Genomic DNA, 20,224 nt, shown 5'->3' with positions numbered 1-20,224 from the left:
GTATGTAGAACAGTAGAAGAGAGAGAGGGAGTTGCAGAAGAGAAGAGAGAGAGAGAGAGAGGGAGTTTTTTTCTTTCTTTTTTTTTGGTTTTTTTTTTTGTCTTGAAATGACCATTTTAGCCCTTAATGGTCGGATTTAACGTCCAGTTTGGACGGAGCATCAGAGATTGGGCACGGAAGACAAAAATTAGAAAGTTTAGGGGGTAAAAAAGTGAAATTGAGAGTCGGGGGGTGAAATGATGACACCCCCAAACTTCAGGGGGGGTAAACTGAAATTAATCCTTTATTAAAAGTCAACACATCATTGTTTTCCTTCTTGTTGTTTTACCATGGACAATAGGGCGTGCAAATATTATCATCAGCCAGGTCAATTTCTGTTAGATTGTCCAAAAAAAAGGGTTTGGAAAGATTAATCTAGCTTCAATTCTCATTCTGTTGCTGTTGCTACTAATCAATGTTCAAATGTGGATTATCTTAATCTTTCAGATTCTTCCAACATCTATTTTTCTGTGAGTTATTTAAAATCCATTTTAAAAAAGGTTCTTTTTAATTGTAGTACATCTCCACCTTCTGCCATGTCAGCTACCTCAGTTAACTCTTCTTGGTTTTTTTATTATACATGTTGTAATCACATGACATCCGACCCAACCATTTTTAGTCCCAAACAATATACTTCTCATGTGCCAAACATTCATACGGCTGATGGTTCTAATATGTCTATTACCCACAATGGCACAATTTTCACTTATAATTTATCACTTTCTGACACTTACTTAATTCCCAAACTTACGTTAAATCTCCTCTCTGTTGGTCAACTATGTGATCTTGGTCTTGATGTCATTTTTCTCGTTCTGGTTGTGGTGTGTAGGACCCACAGACGGGGCAGCTCCTAGCTATCATCATCCTCCTAACAAGATTTGCAAACTTCGTCGAGCTTTGTATGGCCTTAAGCAAGCCCCTCGTGCTTGGTTTTCTAAGTTCAGCAGTGTTATTGGAGAATATAGTTTCACCTCATGTCCCTATATATGATTCAACTCTTTTCATTCGTAAGACGAGACAATGTGTTACTTTTCTTTTACTTTATGTTGATGATATGATAACCACTGGGGATGATATTTCTCGTATTTCTAATCTTAAAAATTATCTTAGCCAACACTTCAAGATGAAAGATCTTGGCCATCTTAGCTATTTTTTGGTCTCGAAGTCTCATCCCATTCAGATGGTTATGCTCTTTCTCAAGCCAAATATGCATCTGATCTTGTTTCTCGAGTGGGCTTAACAGAAATCTAGTCCACTTGAGACCAATATAAAACTCACTCATGTTAATGGTACTCCACTTGTATCGCCAACTTGTTGGTAGTCTAGTCTATCTCACTGTTACTTGGCTCGACATTGCTTGACTGTTCATATTGTCAGCCAATTTATGTCTGCTCCTCGCTCTACTAATTTTGCTGCTGTTTTCTGCATTCTTTGATATATAAAGGGCACTTTATTTCATGGTCTTCATTTTTCTGCTCATTCATCTCTTGAGCTTTCTGTATATTCTGATGTTGATTGGGCAGGTGATCCTACTGATCGTCGTTCTACCACAGGCTTCTGTTTCTTCTTAGGGGAGTCTCTCATATCTTGGCGCAATAAAAAGCAATCACTCAACTCCAGGTCTAGCACTGAGGCTGAGTACCGTGCCTATTGCTGATACTACTCAAGAGCTTATTTGGCTTCGGTGGTTACTTGAGAATATGAGCGTCTCTCACTCCTCTACCACCTCTTTATTGTGATAACAAAGTGCTATATATCTACATTGCCCAAAATGATATCTTTCATGAACACATAAAGCATATTGAAAGTGATTGTCACTATGGGCGTCAACGCATTGCTCGTGGTATTGTTAGCCATTGTCCAATTTCTTCTGTTGATCAACCAGCATATCTGTTCACCAAGACACATCCACCTGGCCGTTCCAAAGCATTAGTTTTCAAACTCAAGTTGGCTTCAAATTTACCACCTTAAGTTTGAGGGGGGGATGTTAGAGTAATTATTGGTTGATTCTGATTAATTGAGAATCAATTTCTTGATTCCCTCTCTACTTTATAGTCATGTATATGTACCTCCCAGACAGTACTTAGACATAGATTAGTCTAGATTCATGCATCTTGTTTCAGTATGCTAAAATAGTATTGTACTACCATATTACAACAAATACATGAGGCGCATGTCTCACATTCAATTTCTGGCATTGACATGCGCAAAATTGGCACAACGGTGTTACCTGAGGCGTCAACTCTATGATCAGCAGACATCGGTGATTCACCGTTGTTGGAGTGTTGTGATCACACAACAGCAAGATATACGACAAAACTTTGAAATTGGGACAACGGTGGAACACCGTTGTGTATGCAATGCAATTTTTGTAGTAGTGATTGTTGATTCATTACTTGGTGCAAAGAAAGTGATAAAGTCCAATGCCAACGGTGATGGTCAAGACTCGAAGACTCCAAATCTAAAAAGCCAAATAGATTGATTCATTCATTATTGCAACTTTGTAGATTGTAATGAAATGCGAAGTGCATTGTTAATCTTAGAGCGAAGATATAATGAAACGACCTGATGACTAGTCATCTTCTACTTTTTGTTGATGAATAAAACTAACGACCTGCACGCTTTTATACGATTATGATGATTGATTCCATTAAGGCAATTCAAGAAATTTATACATAGATTGATTGCAACCAGTTTCCTATAAAATTCAAGTCATAGCGTTCCTAATAGGAACAATTCTTATTTCAAAAAAAAAAAAAAAATAGGAACAATTCTTAGGTTCACCTCTTACACCCTGAGCAAATTTACATTCTCTTGCGATTAACGCATAATAACTTTATAATTTTCTAATCCAACCATTCATATTGTATAACGTAATATAAAGATTAACTCTGTAAAAAATCAATCAAATTGAAGACCTTTTAGTTATTCATTTCTATGAAATACATGAACGGTTCATCATAGTAATTATAAGTGTTATTAGAACCATCCATTTGTTTGATTTAATTAGATAATTAAACGATTTCCGATTCGATTGATTTTTTACAGAGATGATCTTTACAGAATAATTTAAGATATTGACCGTTGGATTATAAATTTATTAAGTAAAAATATGTTAATCGACAACTGGAGTGAATATGCTCATTCACCCCTAAGAATTGTTAACGTAACAGAAAAAACAAATTAATTACGGTACGTAATGTAACACACTGTCACCTCATCAATCTGAGCGAGCTTATTTTGGACCTTTGATTCAACTGATCTTCTGGCCATAGATCAGATTGCGTTTGATCTCCTTTAGGCAGCAATTGCTTCTGATTTAGTTTTGAGGTGGACTTCTTGGGGCGGCATAGAGTATGTGATATTTAGCTCTTCAAGAATTTTCAGCAATTCGAAAACTAGCTCGGCTCTGCGCACATTCTTTTCTTCAAATTCTTGAAAGTTCATAGTGTGATGAAAATACACTGCCATCTTTAACTTGTTCACATCTTCGAAATCGATCACCGCCACATTATGCTTTGGATGCCAATACTGAGGGTTCCTCTCCAAATACCTGAACAAGCAGAAGCAAATTGCTAAAAAGTAAACACAAAGGAGCAGTCCAAATTCATTGCTCACTGGTCAACCAGTAATTCGCTTATGATCTCACACACACGCAGGCACGCACGCATGTATGCACACGCGCGCGCGCGCACACACAAGTAAAAGATTCAAGCAACTCACTCCTTAATTCTCTCTTTGAGCTTGACTATCTTCTCCACAGGTGTCAAAGCAATCGAGAACTCCACAGTATCTTTCATATCTGAACTTCTGTAATAATTGCTGATGGTTTTTGTGGATAAAACTGAATTCGGATAGTATACCTTCTCATTGTTAGACTTCAAGAAGACTGTAGTAAAGATGTTCATCTCCTCAACTATCAACTGTCAGGTTACCAGGTATTAGCTAATAGAATTTGATTAAAGTACCCAGCCTGATGAAGTAAGAGTTAGGCAAGTTACCGGAAGGATTAAATACTGTTTACTCCCTATACTTATAGGGTTTCGTCGTTTCAGTCCCTGACCTTCGAATTTCACCTAAAAAGTCCCTGAACTCTCAATTTCCTCCCATTTCGTCCCTGACGCCAAGCTCTGTCTAAATTGTCCGTTAAATTGCTGACGTGGCATTCCTCACGCGCTGAAATGTCTAATTTACCCTCACTTATTATTATTATTATTATTATTATTATTATTTTTTTTTCTTCTCTCTCTCTTTTTTGTTTTTCTTTTTACCTCTACTTTCTTCCATCTCTCTCCTCTGTTTATCCGGGTCGCGTAGGTCTTTGAGGGGGAGGTGGAGAGGGCCGACTAAGGGTTTGGGAGTGGAAGAGGGTTTGGAGTGGAAGATTTCGAGGGTGAGGAAGAAGTCGTGGAGGGAGAAGGAGAGGGGGAGAGCGAAGCGCTCATTCCAGACGGATCTGGTGGAGCCGGAGTCGTCGTTATTGGTGGCGAGGCGGAGGTCGGGGTCGACCCAGAAGACGGCGTAGGGCTTGAGGTCGTCGTTCTTCCGGTTGACGTTCTTCAGGTGCTTGGCGGAGACGATCGTGAGGTCGAGATCGGGAGGCTTCGGCGGCAGAGGGCGAGATGAGGCCATGGTAGTGGTGGTGGTTGTGGCGCTAACTTGTGTGGGTGAAGCGCGTGAAGAGGATGGTGATGCCCGGTTTTAGAGAGCTGGAAGAAATGATATTTCAGATTCTCTCCTCCCCTTAATAGCTAAAATTTCAGTTGAAGAAGGAAGAGAGCGAGCGAGAGAGAGCGAGTCAGAGAGGGAGAGCTGACTCACTGAGTCAACTCGGAAGGAGAAGAAGGAAGATGTTCCAACCCAACAACAACAACAACCAGGTGAGTCGTCGCTCTCAAATTTCTCTTCAGTCTGGGAAAATGCGAGAACAGATTGATTAGGTTTATGTAATTCTCACTGTTTCTGTTCTTGAAGAATTTGAAAGAATCGTAGCATTGAGAACTTGATAATTCAAATGCATGTTGTTAATCTCGTCGCCGTTGGTTTTTGGTGCGTTGAAATTCGTAGAAGATGAACTTGAATTGTTGTAATCGTTGATGTAATCTGTAATTTTGTGAATTCTGAGTGGTTTTTTGTGACTGGGTTTTCATGAATTTCCTCTCTTTTGAGCTCTGGAATTTGATTTTTGAGTCGGTTTTTGTTTCGAAGGAAATGGTAGAAAGTTTGATTATTGAAAGATTGACATGCTGATTTTTATGTATTGGTCAGAATGTGAGGTTTGGAAATTGGACTAGGGTTTTGGGATGATGAAGTTATGCATTTTCACTCTTGGAAGATGTATTACGAATTTGGTGCAGTGCAATTTTCTGTCGAAGTTGTAATTGCCAGATCTAGGTTGTGCTTGGTTGACTCTGAATTTTTCGGTAGACACCGTCACTGTGATAGGAAAAAAACGTTTATAGATGAATTGATACTTGACAGTTGATTGCTTTTGCGTTGAGTGGAGATTGTTTAGAACTTTGCTTGCTTTTCTGTTTGGTTTGAAGATCCATAGCACTGATGCAAGTGGATAAAAAAGAAAATAAATAAATTAAAAAAAACCCAGAGGAGGATAGAGAGCTAGAAGAAGAAGAGGCTAAAAAAAAAAAAACAAGAGAGAGAGAAGAGTATAAATAACTTAAAAAAAAAAAAAAAAAAAAAACTAAGTGAGGGTAAATTAGGTATTTCAGCGCGTGAGGAATGCCACGTCAGCAATTTAACGGACAATTTGGACGGAGCTTGACGGCAGGGACGAAATAGGAGGAAATTGAGAGTTCAAGGACCTTTTAGGTGAAATTCGAAGGTTAGGGACTGAAACGATGAAACCCTATAAGTATAGGGAGTAAACAGTAATTAACTCTTACCGGAACGTCATCAACAACACAGCGGTCACCAACATCAAACGGATGTATTACAAATACAAAGACGATAGCTTCAAATATATTCTTGCATGTGTTTCCGAACATAAAAGCTGCTAATACGATCTGTGATGAGAGTAAAACAAGTACTTTGGTGTTCGCAATTTCCAACAATAGAAGCCACACTATAACGGTAATAACAATCAGGATGCCAGTCACAAGTCTGTCAAATTGCTTTTCAGCTGTTTTGGTGTCTTGTAAAGCATAAGCTAATGCTTCGCGATCTTTGTAGGCCTTTACCTGAAAAAAAATGTTCCACCACTTAATTTAGAATCATCAAAGCACAGAAACTCCAAGAACACAGTCATGGTACCAACTGAAGTGGCATATGATTACAAACTGCTGCCTTGCCAAAAAAGAAAAAAAAAGAAAAGAAAGAAAAACACAGATTACAAAATGCTGCTTTTTCTTTCTGTCTTATCATAAATTCTCAATCTGCAGATGTCAATAAAAAACATTATTGTGATGGGAAGAATCGAAGATGTTAGCTACACTTAACCAAGTAAAGATTATTTTTGCTATGCCAAGAAGATCGATATCAAACACAATGGACCAAATGAATCTTTTAATATTCTTTTCTTTATGCTTGGAGAATTCTTGGATACCTTGGTGTTTGTCATACCCTCATTTTGTTAAATATTTTGGACCATTGGATTAGTAATATATCCAATGGTTCAAAATATTTAACAAATTGGTAACTTGTTTAGCCCTTAGCTTTTCTATTTTTTTTTGTAACACAAACTACTAATTGAATTGAAAACAATAAAGACAGTGAAAACAATAAAGCCAATTAATGTTTGATTATCAATTGACAATTGACAATTATGATTTTTCCTTTTTCAAAAAAAATTAAAAGAACCTTCTATCCTAGGTTCACCGAATTACTTTTAGTTAAATAGTCTATATTACTAATTAATTTTATTATTAGTGAATTAATGCTTGATTAATGCTTGTTATTAATGGACAATTACACAATTGAAAATTACGTTTTTTCCTTATTAAAAACAAAAACCTTATCACCTAAGTTCGTAAAATTAGTATTAGTTAAGTAATCTTTATTACCAATTAATTATATCATTAGTAGTTTCCTTAACCAAATATAATTCTTTTTACATGCATTTTACGACAACGACAACAATTAATGTAAAAATAAATAATATTTCTTTTAAATGTAGTCAAATGAGAACCTACTTTAGGACTTATTTACTCAAATGAGAATCTACTTTACTCTAATGAGAACCTATTACAATTACCACTTTTAGGACTTAATTACTCAAATGAGAACCTACTTTTCTCTAACGAAGACCTTATTTACTTTAATGCGGATTTTTTTTTCTAATTACCACATGTGTCCTCAAAGTGGTTACATGAGTCCTCATAGTGGTAAATATTATATAAAATAGAACATGTATGAATCTTTATGTTTTTATCATTAGTGAAATTATTACTACAATGACTACACATTTTATCACAACCCACAACACTTGATGTAAAAGCGGTAACTTTTGTTCTATTTGTAGTAATTACTCCACCTAAACTAATGTACTAATTTAAAGACAATTTAACAAGTATGACAACAAATTTGTTGTCAGAGTGGTAAATCTTTATGTTTTTATCATTAATGAAATGATTACTACAATGACTACACATTTTACCACAATCACAACAATTGATGTAAAAGCGGTAACTTTTGTCCTATTTATACTAATTACTCAACCTAAACTAATGTACTAATTTATGGACAATTTAACAAGTGCAACAACAAATTTGTTGTCAAAGTGGTAAATCTTTATATTTTTATCATTAATGGAATAATTACTCAATGACTACATATTTTACCATAACTCGCAACTATTGGTGTAAAAGTGGTAACGTTTGTTCTGATTGTAGTAATTACTTCAAAAACTATACCATTTACAAGATTACCAACCATTTTACAATTCCGACAACATTTGTGTTGTGAACATGGTAAAATTAAAATTAGACCAAAAGATATGTAACAACTCAGTATTTAAGGAGCTTCTCCATTTGATAATCAAGGTTCTAAATTTGATAAAAGTTGTCCAAATATAATATTTACATCTTTGACCACTCAATTACAATAACCACAACAATTGTTGTCATAAGTCGTAATTGTAGTTCAACTATGTGTAATTTATTATTTTGACAATACTTGTTACATGATTTTTAACAATGTTACATATCAAGAAAGAGTGTGTTGTTAATATGGTAAATTTTATTTTTAAAAATGACACATGTCGATATTTAATTGGGTAACCTGTTGACCAGTTCAGTAGGTTTCCACTATATTCATTTACTAAAAGTAAAAAAAATAAAAAAGTAAGGGTATGGCAAACACCAAGGTACCCAAGACGAGCTTAGCTAGAAGATGAAAAAGAATTAATGTAAACAAATGCAACAGAATCGAGTTATCAAATTCTTATTTCTCCATATCACTATATTGTATTTACATTAATTGAAAGGCATGCATGATCGAGTATAGCATAAAGAGTATAGGATCAATGTAATGAAATACATGCTAACAACATGGAACTAGATATCCAGAAGCCAATTAAGATCTACAACATGCGGAAGTTAAGATCAATAAAACGAAAAGGTCTTACCACGTAATCTGTTAAATCATTTTTGCCAATTTGTCCAGTCTTTGCTACGTCAATCAGCGGCCACACAAGCTTCACCTCTTCCTTAGTCATGAACTTCAAAAGGTCCGACTCGTGAATGTACCTACTCATACATAAGATATCAAACAAAACTAAATATGAAAAGGGAAACAAGATATTTATCATAAGTGAGCACTTAGATAAGGTAGGCTTTTCTCACTTGGAAGGCTCAGCAACGTTCCTAAAAATATGATAGGCAGCAGTAGCTGCTTCTATCTCACTGGTAATCTTCTTATATTTCCCTTCATCCGCTGCATCTTTCCAATCATTGAATGTATGGGACATAGTGGATAACCCAGAAGTAGAAACTGCATCTACCAATACCTTCATGGTCCAAGGTGAAACCTTCTTTTGTTTCATCTTTTGAAGGTCTCCCATATCAATGGCCTGTTTCTCGCTCTCAGCAATATTGTTTCTGTGTGTCGTCATGAAATTTAGTGTCTGTGACCGTGCTTTGTCTGGTAGTGGATTGCCTGAAAGGGTCTGAAGAACGTACTGATGGAAGATTGATTCTTGGATTCTATCAAAGAAGGTGTATGATTGGAAATCAAATGCTAAGAACTTAAGCAGAAGAGTTTTTAACAGCCACAAAAATGCCCCAACGAGAACAGAAACAAGAGTCCACAAAACATAATGCAAAATCCTGGTGCAAGTCTTTGATCGCTCAATCTCAACCCCATGGTTGAACAGGAGTAGCCATGTGAGAAGAACCAAACCCAACCATATGAAAACCCGAGCACTCTCCTCCATTCCTTGAATACAATACAACACCTTCTGTTTCCTAAGCAAGAACTTCGTCTCAATCATAAAAATTAAAAACCGCATAAACCAATTCGCAATAAACACGCCACAGTACATCACCATTACAAGCACACACCATTTCCAAATCCCCAATCCCCAAACCATAAGATTCTTTAGTTTCTCATAAGTGAAGCTAGCCACTAAACAAACCAAAATGCACAGAAAAACAGTCGGCTTAATCAAGATCTTCTTGTTAAATGCTTTCCACTGCTTATCTCTATTCAATTTAGCCTTCTTGTAGAGTTCTTTATCCTTATACTTCAGCCTCTCCGGAGACAGCAATTTAGCCTTCTTGTAGAGCTTTTTATCCTTATTCTTCGGCCTCTCCGGAGACAGCATCTCTGGGGACTTGGAAGAACTGCTGGAGACAGTCCTAGTGAATGAGCCGCTATTACCATGAAAACTTGCACCAACCTGCTCATCTAAACTACTAGTGTCTTCAAGTAACATATCCAAATAAGCGTGATATGGTAGTTCACCAAATCGTGACTTGGGTTTAGAGTAAGCTAATCTCTGCAAGGACTTTCTCCTAGTGAGGGTCTCATTGAGGGCGGGTATCATGGGGGGATTAGTGGGGTTAAGCCAGGATATATCTGATGGAGGAAAGCCGGGACCAGACTCCTGCAATTCCACTTGACTGATTTGCTTGGGAGCTGAAGATTCTGAGCCTTTTGAACAAGTCCGCTTTGCTTCATTGCTCTCTTCGCTTTCAACTTCCACAACAATTTCATCTCCATTCAGAGATTGTTTTTCCGACATGCTCAATTTGCTGCCTTTTATAGCTTTCTCTGCGCCTTTCATTAAAACCAAATCATCATATTAAACACCAAGAAAGGTTGCACTAAACTACCAAATTAAATAGAAACAAACTATAAGAATCACATTTACTTGTCTGATCTTTTAACACGTATATATCTCACTTCATTTTTTGTTTTGAAGGATCTATCATATCTCGTTTTCTTTAGTTCTTCGCAGATTTGAGATTTATGCAAAACAGCTACTTCAGTATGACCATATTCTATCCTACAACTGCAAGGGAAGCTATTTTGGCGCCAAAACAACTAAATTAAAGAACAACCCTATTACCAAAATGCGAAGAACAACTGTCAAAATGAAATAAAGGTCTAGCCTTTGAAATTGCAATAAGGTGACACAACCTCTGTATTATTGAAAATATATATCCATTATCATTGAAGACCTCAGAGGCTATGCCTAGGGCTGTCAATGGGTCGTGTCGGGTTGGGTTCGTGTCGGGTCAAGGTATTTGTTGTGTCGCAATATACAAACCCAAACCCAACCCATTTAATAATCGTGTCAAAAATTTAAACCCAAACCCAACCTATTTATTAAACGGGTTATCCATTTCCAACCCGCTTAACCCATTTAACAAATAGGTTGTGTCGTGTTAGACAAAATGACCCATTTAAGGGTTAACAATGCGACACATTTAACTAAAAAAATGCATAAATTGATTAAATTCACTAAAAACTCCACAAGACTAAGAATATAAATAATTATATATATATTCATAAATAATTAAATCTAATAATTATAAAGCAAAATATTTCAAATTGTCTAATCCTATGATCAAATACTCCCAACGCCCAAAATTTTAAGAAGAAGTATAGCATAATCGGGTTATACGGGTTCACTTCGTGTTGGTGGGTTGACCCGTGGTTGACCCATTTATTAAATGGGTCATGGCGGGTTGACCCATGGCTGACCCGCTTTTTAATCGTGCGAGTTCAACCTGCTTTATTTCGTGCGGGTTTCGAGTCGTGTTATCGGGTCGTGTCGAAATTGACAGCCCTAGCTATGCCCACAGACAATTAAAAAATTACTTTTAAGAGAATGAAATTCAAAAATTACTTTTAAGAGAATGAAATTCAAGCTCTAACGAGGACCTTAAAATGAGGACTTCATGAAGACTTTCTAATTAATGATTGTGAGACCCACTGTTTGATTATATTTTGGAAAATCAACCGTTAGATATTTAAATATACATGAGTAGATCACTTCTGAAAATTTCTTCTAAATCGGTAATCGTTACGATATCAAACTAGATCAAATCAATGAATAAACTAAATTTGTCAAACATGAAGATTTTATGTTCATAAATTATAAATTATGATTATGAATGTTTTAACGATTTTCAATTTGGTTGAAATTTTTTTATAAATAATCTTCTTATGAAATTTGGATCTTTATCGTGGATCTTGCCTCTATATATCCCCACCCCACTTTCCAGTATTTACAACACTTCTTTCTAAATTTTTTGAACTAATGCGTCTCAAGGGCTTTGCATTAATAATAAAGGTAAGGCCAGAATGACAATTACATATTCTCCCGCTACCATCTACAGATAGACAAGAAGCTGTGATGAACACAACACGGTGATACATATGATATGATCATTCATTCGACATGTCATGCTCACTTATTATTCAAGCAAGTTTATTCAACTATGACCAGTACGCATAGTAATAGGTTAGTTTAAGTAGAAACTAACTAAAAGGTGTGTAAACCACTGCAAGTGGCCTAGTGGTTCTTGCCTAGTTGGGTGTGCTCCCCAATCTAGGTTCAAACCCCGAAGCTGTCAAAGTGGCCAGGCACTGTGCTGCAATGCACAGTTGGAGCATTTCACATGCGCCGAAGGGGTTTATCTTGGGCCTAGGAAGCCTTTGGGTTCCCCTTGACAAAGTAAAAAAAAAAAAACTAAAAGGTGTGTATAAAAACCTAAAAGTCATTTTGGACCCAAGAAAACTAGGCCCAAAATCTATCTTCAAAGCTTCAAGCCCGCTCAGCGGCCCAAGAAGCCCATCAAGGACAAGAGACCCACTAGACATTTGACCCCAGCACTAACAGAGCTCCAAAACCAGCTACAGGCCCAAGAAGCCTACTGAGGCCCAAATCTAGCTGCCCTGTTGGACGCGACCATGACGGCGGCGCCACCATCGTCTTTGGTCGATCAGAAAACCACCACAGCGAGAGAACCCTTGCCGTCGAAACCTAAAACCAGGTTGAACTTGGGTCCAAACACAACCCAAATACACAGCCAACCATATTGATTTGGACACCCAGAACCAAATCTAATCCCTACCGTTGAGATGTTGGAGGCTATGTCCGGCAGCGCCGAAACAACACTAGAATCAAGATTGATGGCTTCGGTGAAGCTGTTACTATCCATCTTTTTCGACATCATATGCAACTCCGGCAACTGCAGTCTTGGCTAAGGCTGGAACCAGCCCGATTTCGACGAATAGCGATGTAGAGCCACAAAGCCGCCACCATCCAATATCACCTGCAGCAATAGCAAGATCAAAGCAATCCGAACCAAGTGAACGAAAGTCGGCCAAGCCCGGTTCCTTCCGATTTGAAATTTCCAGTATAAAAAACCCAGTTTGCCACGGAGCCCAAGATTGAACCATCTGATCATCGCCGCAGCCCACCATACCGTGAATCGATCTACCAACGAACATGGATGTGGAGGCGACGAGAACCTCCATGGAAGTAGCCCAAAGGCGGCACTAGGATTTCGAGAGAGTTCACTCTTGGTTTTCATTTGTTTGCTATCACTTCTTTCTAAATTGCAACTTTTAGTGTTTAGAAATGAAATTCATTAATAACGATCATTGAGATCATAAGAAGAGTATTACAAACACTGAAGCCAAATACATGCGTCTACAAATGCATTGCCTATTCAGCTTTTTTTTTTTTGAGAAGAAATAAAATCCATTAATAACCGAAAAGATTACAACGCATTGGAATGACCGGTTGTGGTACTACACCACGACACACATTCCTACAAAGATCTATAGTTATGGGTCCGTCGCTAATAGCAACATCCATGAGCCAAATGAGCCCAACCCCTAACCAAATTTTACGCCCGAAACCACGAGCTACTTCCCGAGAGTACCGATACAACCTTGCCACCAACATTAGACCGAGCCAATTTACCCTCTTCAACACCGTGTCCAAGTACCGCCAGACCACGTGCAAAGGCAATCCACCCTCACGTTGACAACCAGAAAGCACCGAAATTAAAACCCATAATTCCTCGGAGTAACGCCACAATAATGGCACGCCAAACAGAACACGACTCCCAAACCCTAGCTCGAAGGAGTAGGGACTTATTAAACCTAAACTAACCAAACCAAAAACCCTAAATAAAACCAAACAAAAAACCTTAATTAGACCCAAATGACAACAAGGCCCAAAGACAGGGACTCGGCCCATACACCACTTCCCCCACCAGCAATCAAGCACTGCAGATACCCCTTCCCGCCGCCGGCAAACACCATCGTCATCCCCCCACTGCCTCGCCACTCCCTAACACCACCGCAGCACTGTGCCCAGTTGCAAACAGGATCTACATCCTGCTGACAACCACAACCAGATCCCAACGCACGACAGAAACAGATCCCTACGGGGATCCCCTCTGCCGCGATCTACCCACCTCCGCCACAATCCATCCCGCATATTCGATGACGCCATGTCCCACCGCCGGAAAGAAACAAGCCACCGCAATACCTCAGCCGTGGTCGCCCCTAAACCCAGAAGGACAGATCGAGGACGATCTGCCCAACCCGATTTCAAGAACCCACCCTCCTCCCCTGGACCGCATCTCTGCACTGAGGGCCTGCCACTAATCAGCCACGACATCCCCTCCCGGGTTGGAACGCGGCGGCAGAATCACCGGCAGCGTTCGACCGGGAGAGAACAAACCTCCGAGATTTTCCTTTTTTCCGCGCGTGGGGCGCGTTCTCTCTAAAAGTATATAGCCTCGTTATTAGTCCAAAAAAAAACCATTGCCTATTCAGCTTTGAAAACGTGAAAACCGAAAAGAACCTAGAAGATAACACATATTTTGGTTGGAAAGAAGCACTTTATTTAAAGAATAAGAAAAACACTAAAAGAGAAAGATGTCTTGAACTAGTTAATATCATAGCATAAGAAAAAGAAAAACACTAAAGTACGTATTGATTAATATCATAGCATCATTGAGTTTGGGAAAAAGAAACGAAATCTTTATTAAATTCCACTGTATTCTCACTAAAAGTGACCTAGTGCTCTGCTAGGGTTATCGTCGGTTTCCTACGTTAGACAAAACTTCCAAGATTTCCAAACCTTAATGGCATTGGCCATTACTCGCTTCATGGCTTATAGTTTCTTTCTCATTTTTGTTAAGTTTCTGTTGTCCGGGGAGTTGTCTTGGATTGGGGCTTCTTTGAAATCGGGCGGCTGTGTGCAAACTTTGGATTCGGGCTCTATGGTGCGATCTAAGGAGGACTGGTGGCTCGCGCGCGGCTGCTCTGGTTCGACAGTCTATCGGTTTTTGACAGGGGATCTTGGGTCGGGATGCTTCTGCCGTTGATGGCAGTTTGCTTGGAGATGGGGGCGAAAATTTGGTGTAGTGCGACGTGTCCGGGGTCGTCGGTGGTCATACAAGAGACGATGGATATGCAGGCAGCTGTGACCGGGAGGTGGATTCAGGCTAGGTTGCAGGCTTTAATCAGTTTGCAGATGCTGGTGTTGTTGTTGGTGGCAGTGAAGCGGCTGGTGACGACGCTCGTGGTATGGACAACTAGATTTGGTTCTTGCCCTTGAGCACTGGTAGTGGTGCGGTGCTGGTGGTTGATGGTGGTCCGTCCGCTTACGGTGGCGGCAATTTCGCTATGGAGGAGGCTAACATCCCTCTTAGCTGGGCTAGGGTTTCTTATTGGGCTTTTAATGGGAATTTGGGCCTTGTGCTGTACTTGGCCTTGAAGTCGGTAAAGCCTTCTATATTGGGTGAGGTGCTGCTGCCTAAGGAAGGAGTGGAGGGTGAGGAGTCACTCTCTACTCCAAGGATTATTTAAATTTTGTTTTCAGGTCGCAGGAACCATTAACTATGTTGTCCATTTAAACCTTCGGAGTTCTTAGTTCTTGTTTAGAATAAAAGTGCGTAACTTTAAAAGGTAGGTGTACTTGAGGTATTTGGGTTCTTATTCTGTCTTTAGAATAAGATTTTAGAGTCCTCTGTAAACGACGTTTTATGATGACCCCTAGGAATACTTCGTTTTTGTACTGCTTGCTAAATTATAATGAATGGATGACCTTTTCTACTAAAAAAAAAAAAAAAAAAAAAAAAACGAAAAAAGTTACTGATTATATGGTTAAACCTTTTATTATTTTGGGCACTTATATTATTACTGTTTTTACTTTATTCAAAAAAACACCTATTATATGTATCTGCCCATTTCATCCCTATAGCTAGCATTTTGGTATACTGCAGAAGGTTAATACAAGCTAGGAATTGACACACTATATAATTAATTGTCTGTAGCAGTACTAAGTAATATCATCAATCAATTATAGACTTTACCTGAGTATATGCATGTAATCAGATCTGACCCAAGTTATTCATGGCCAGGGCGCCCCAAAAGGAATGGATCATAAGGCCTGGAATTATCTATCTTTAAGAGAAGGTCCGAATTAGCTAGATTATATAGTGATTATGGATTTATGGGTGGGGGGTTGAAAATAAGACTTGAGAGGATGATATATGTTGCTATTAATGATTGATGAGCTTTGCTGGGTTTGAGACTTAGACTTTGGGTAAGGATCGAACTAATTTTAGATTTTGGTCATGGTGCTGGAAAGCCCTGAAAAGGGTGGATGTGAACCATAGAACGAAGGTACCTTCTTATCCTAGCTTCATGATCAATCTCTATTGGCAGGGAAAGAGATGTTCTTATAGTGCAAGGTCTGGGGTTGGATCGGAAGGAAGTCGACTCGAGCAGGGCAGAAATAAAATTCAGTAAAAAGCCAAGCTTGATATTGTTCATGGGTCAGATACAGCCTCAAAGGGTAGATATATGTTCTTGCAAATTATAATATTGCATGATCTCGATACTTCTAACGTTATGATTAAAGCTCCATCAATAATGCAAACTGGGGCAATAATGCGGGTTCAGTGGTTAGCTCAATCACCGAAAATGACGAAAACAAAATGCCAAGAATTTAAAGTAGAGATTCTTGATCCAGAAAGTGAAAAGAACTACAGCCTTTTTCTCAAACTAAATTAATGGGGTTTTGTCCATTTACCCCATTTCTAGGGATTTTTTTCCCACTTACCCCATTAAGTTTTTTTAATTCTCTCTTACCCAATACACTCTAAGGGAGTCTTTCCTAATACCCTATTAAGATTTTTTTTTGTTTTTAATTTTTTTTTAATACCATTTTACCCCTCACCCCTTTGTTACTTAGAGAGAGAGATAGAGAAAATGGAAGAGAGAGAAACCATAGGAGACTTCGCCGGAGCCCGTCACCGGCCGCCGGAATCCGGTCACCGGTCGCCGGAATCCTGTCAACTTTCGCCGGAATCCGGCCAACTTTCGCCGGAATCCTGTCACCAGTCGCCGGATTCCGGTCACCGGCTGCCGCCCACCGGAATTTGCTGAAAATCTCACCGGAAAGTTTTTTTTGCCCCCAATAGACATCTATTGCCCCCTAATAGAGGGGCAATAGTGTCACGCCCCTGATTTTTAACACAATTAAAAACCGATATATAACCCCATAATTATACATGCGTGAACGTTCAGCCATTAATACCAAATACCTGGAAAACTTTTTCCCTTTATACAACATACATATTGATGCCCTGAACCCACTATGTCAATATTGACCCGCCCACAGAGTCATATATTACATAAGCTTACGAATTAAATTGTCAACAACAAGATAAAACGCAAAAGCTCCTCAGAGTTTACTACATAGCGGAAGTCATAACAATGACAAAACCAAACAAGTTTGCTTCCTACCAGTTCTGCTGCCAACAAGCTACCTCAGCTTCAGCCCCGATTATCCTACCCTGCAGGATTAACCCCTACACCGTTGGAATGGTGCACCGGGTTGTCACACAACAAACCCGGTAAGCTTTTGCAAGCCCGTATGAGTAACTCGAAACAACTCACACCAAATCACAACCACAACCACACTTAAAAAAAATCAAATTAAGTAAAATCAATAATCCCTGCATTGAAACTTAGTTCAGGAGATCACATCAGAACAACAATCCAAAAAGCAGTAATCCCTGCATATAACTTAGTTCAGGAGATTACATTAAAACAACAATCCAAAAAGCAGTAATCCCTGCATATAACTTAGTTCAGGAGATTACATTAAAACAACAATCCAAAAAGCAGTAATCCCTGCATATAACTTAGTTCAGGAGATTACATTAAAACAATCGATAAAATCATAGTAATCCCTGCATAGAAATTTAGTTCAGGAGATTACATTAAAACAAACAATCTCAGTTTAAACATTATTCTCAAAACAACTCACACTTGAATTCTATCAAAATAACATAGAAAGCAACTCACACCTTGATTTCTATCAATCGTACCATAACGTACCATAGAAGACAACTCACACTTGAATTCTATCAAAATAACATAGAAAGCAACTCACACCTTGATTTCTATCAAAATAACATAGAAAGCAACTCACACCTTGATTTCTATCAATCGTACCATAACGTACCATAGAAAACAACTCACACTTGAATTCTATCAAAATAACATAGAAAGCAACTCACACCTTGATTTCTATCAATCGTACCATAACGTACCAAAACGTACCAATTCGTACCAAGTCGTTAATAAGGAAAACAACTTACACCTTGTCCCCTTAAAAACCGTTAATAAGGAAGCAACTCACACTTTATTCCCTAAAAACACGTAATGTCATGAGTTATCAATAACCAATTCCCGTTACCCCATGAATTACCTAGATGGCAGACAGACTAGAGCTCTAACTGAACGTAACCACTCGTCCGGCCAAAGACGTGATTACCTGATATTCTGCCCAAGGTCATAGACCTTCGTTCCTCGGGCCGCACAGTCCCTTGGAGCAAATCATTAAAACAGTCGCACAGGACTCAAAAACATTACACAAATCTCACGCTTTTCAAAACAATCGAAATCGACATTTCCATAATCATTGTTTTCCGAAAAGCCACAAAACAATAAAAAGCATCATTTCATGCATATTGTTTTCATATACAAATCTCAACGCTTTTCAAAACAAATCGAATCAACAATTCCAAGTCATTTGTTTTCCAAAAGCCACAACCCAAAACAATAAAACGCATCATTCATGCCTATTGTTTTCATAAATCCACAACCCACTAAAACATATAATTTGCAGTTAAATCAATAACTCACAAAACGATAAGGTGTTCCGTTCCAAAATGAACCTTGTGAGATTACTCACCTCGAAACTCCCGCTGCGTCTTCAATACAGAACAAAGCAGCCAATCACAATAGCCGTCCAAAGAATACTTCGTCACGTACCTAAGGAAACACAACTCTGATTCAGTTAACGAATCACAAGGAATAACGTTCGAAACCCTAAATCGAACCAAAATTCCCAAGGTGACGCCAATCGAGGCGAAACCACATCCGAGACCTCCCAAAGTCTCCGGAACACTTCCACGATCGATGTGTCCAAGCCACAAGTCGATCCGATGCTTAAATCCTCACGGATCGAAACATCGAACAGTCCGAAACCGTAAAAATCACAACATGCTCATACGATCTCCAAAAATTACAAACAATATATCGAAATGCTCGTATCGACGAGTAGATCGAACTCAGGAACAGAAACTATCCCTGAGGTGGCCGGAAACCGCCGGAAAACACCACCACAGTGGCGGCACCGCCGCCAAACCAAACTCGGAATTTGACAAAACTTCCAACACCAAAGTTCTTCATCTCAACCCCAATTTCAACTTTCATAACTACAACAAAGTCCAATTATAAACCAATCGATCGAATTTTACCTTAGAACAACCCGGACCGATTGAAACCCTAGAGTTTCAATTCCAAAATTCGGCCTCCACGAGTTGAATCGATGCAAGCCACCTTGTGGGAAGCATCAACGTCCTCCAAGCTCCAAAAGCCCTCAAGAACCACCGGCAAAGGTGGCCGGAATCTCCGACTCCGATCAAGGCGATTTCATCCCCGAAGCGGCTTCTTCTCGGCCTTGCAGCGCCGCCTACGGTGCTTCCCACGACGAACTACCACCACAGACGTGTAGAGGGGACTGAGGCGAGCAGGATTCCCTTTGGAATCGCGTCGATTGGTGGCCGGAGGAGGGAGAACGACGCCGGCGAATTGGAGGGGCGAAACCGGGCTCGGGAGAGCTGGGTTTCCCAAAATGGAAACCTGGCCTTCTTTGCAATTTCCGGAAATTTTTGTCCTTTTATACCAAAATGGAAAGTTTTTCCGAAGCCCATAACTTCTTCATACGAACTCCGATTCTCGCGTTCCGCATGTCCACGAACTCGTATCGATGCGCTCTACAACTTTCGTGAAGGAAGTTTTCGGAGAATCTCAACACTTCAAAAGTCAACCTTTGCAAACCCCCTAAAGTCATACTTTCCGAATAAAAATTCGTCCGAAATACTTCCACTCCATCCACGAGCCACGAAACCGTCCGATAACCACAATTTAATTTCCGGAAAATCCTCGGAAAATAAATACGAAATTCCGGGGCATCACAAATAGACGTCTATTGCCCCCCCCAATAGACGTCTATTGCCCCCCAATAGACGACTATCAGCCATGTATTGCCCCCCAATAGACGATTATCAGCCATGTATTGCCCCCCAATAGACGTCTATTGCCCCCCAATAGACGTTTAGATTACCGAAATGGTAATTAATCTTCCTAAAACTACACAAATAAAACTTTGATTAAA

The 20,224-nt window shown here is 39.1% G+C and overlaps 1 protein-coding gene across 1 annotated transcript; it reads right to left on the bottom strand.

Annotated features, from left to right (window-relative positions):
• Positions 1-3,116: 3,116 nt before the first annotated feature.
• Positions 3,117-10,279, bottom strand: LOC133737701 (mechanosensitive ion channel protein 10-like). The gene is made up of 5 exons (XM_062165206.1): positions 8,838-10,279; positions 8,621-8,741; positions 5,943-6,236; positions 3,763-3,962; positions 3,117-3,592 (listed from the first exon to the last, which is right to left on the bottom strand). The coding sequence occupies exons 1-5, from the start codon at positions 10,277-10,279 to the stop codon at positions 3,337-3,339; spliced, it is 2,313 nt and encodes a 770-aa protein (XP_062021190.1). The 3' UTR covers positions 3,117-3,336.
• Between the last annotated feature and the right edge of the window lie 9,945 nt (positions 10,280-20,224).

Source organism: Rosa rugosa, chromosome 3 (assembly GCF_958449725.1).
Source record: "Rosa rugosa chromosome 3, drRosRugo1.1, whole genome shotgun sequence".
Classification (NCBI taxonomy): domain Eukaryota; kingdom Viridiplantae; phylum Streptophyta; class Magnoliopsida; order Rosales; family Rosaceae; genus Rosa; species Rosa rugosa.
This window is presented reverse-complemented; position numbering and strand designations above follow the sequence as displayed.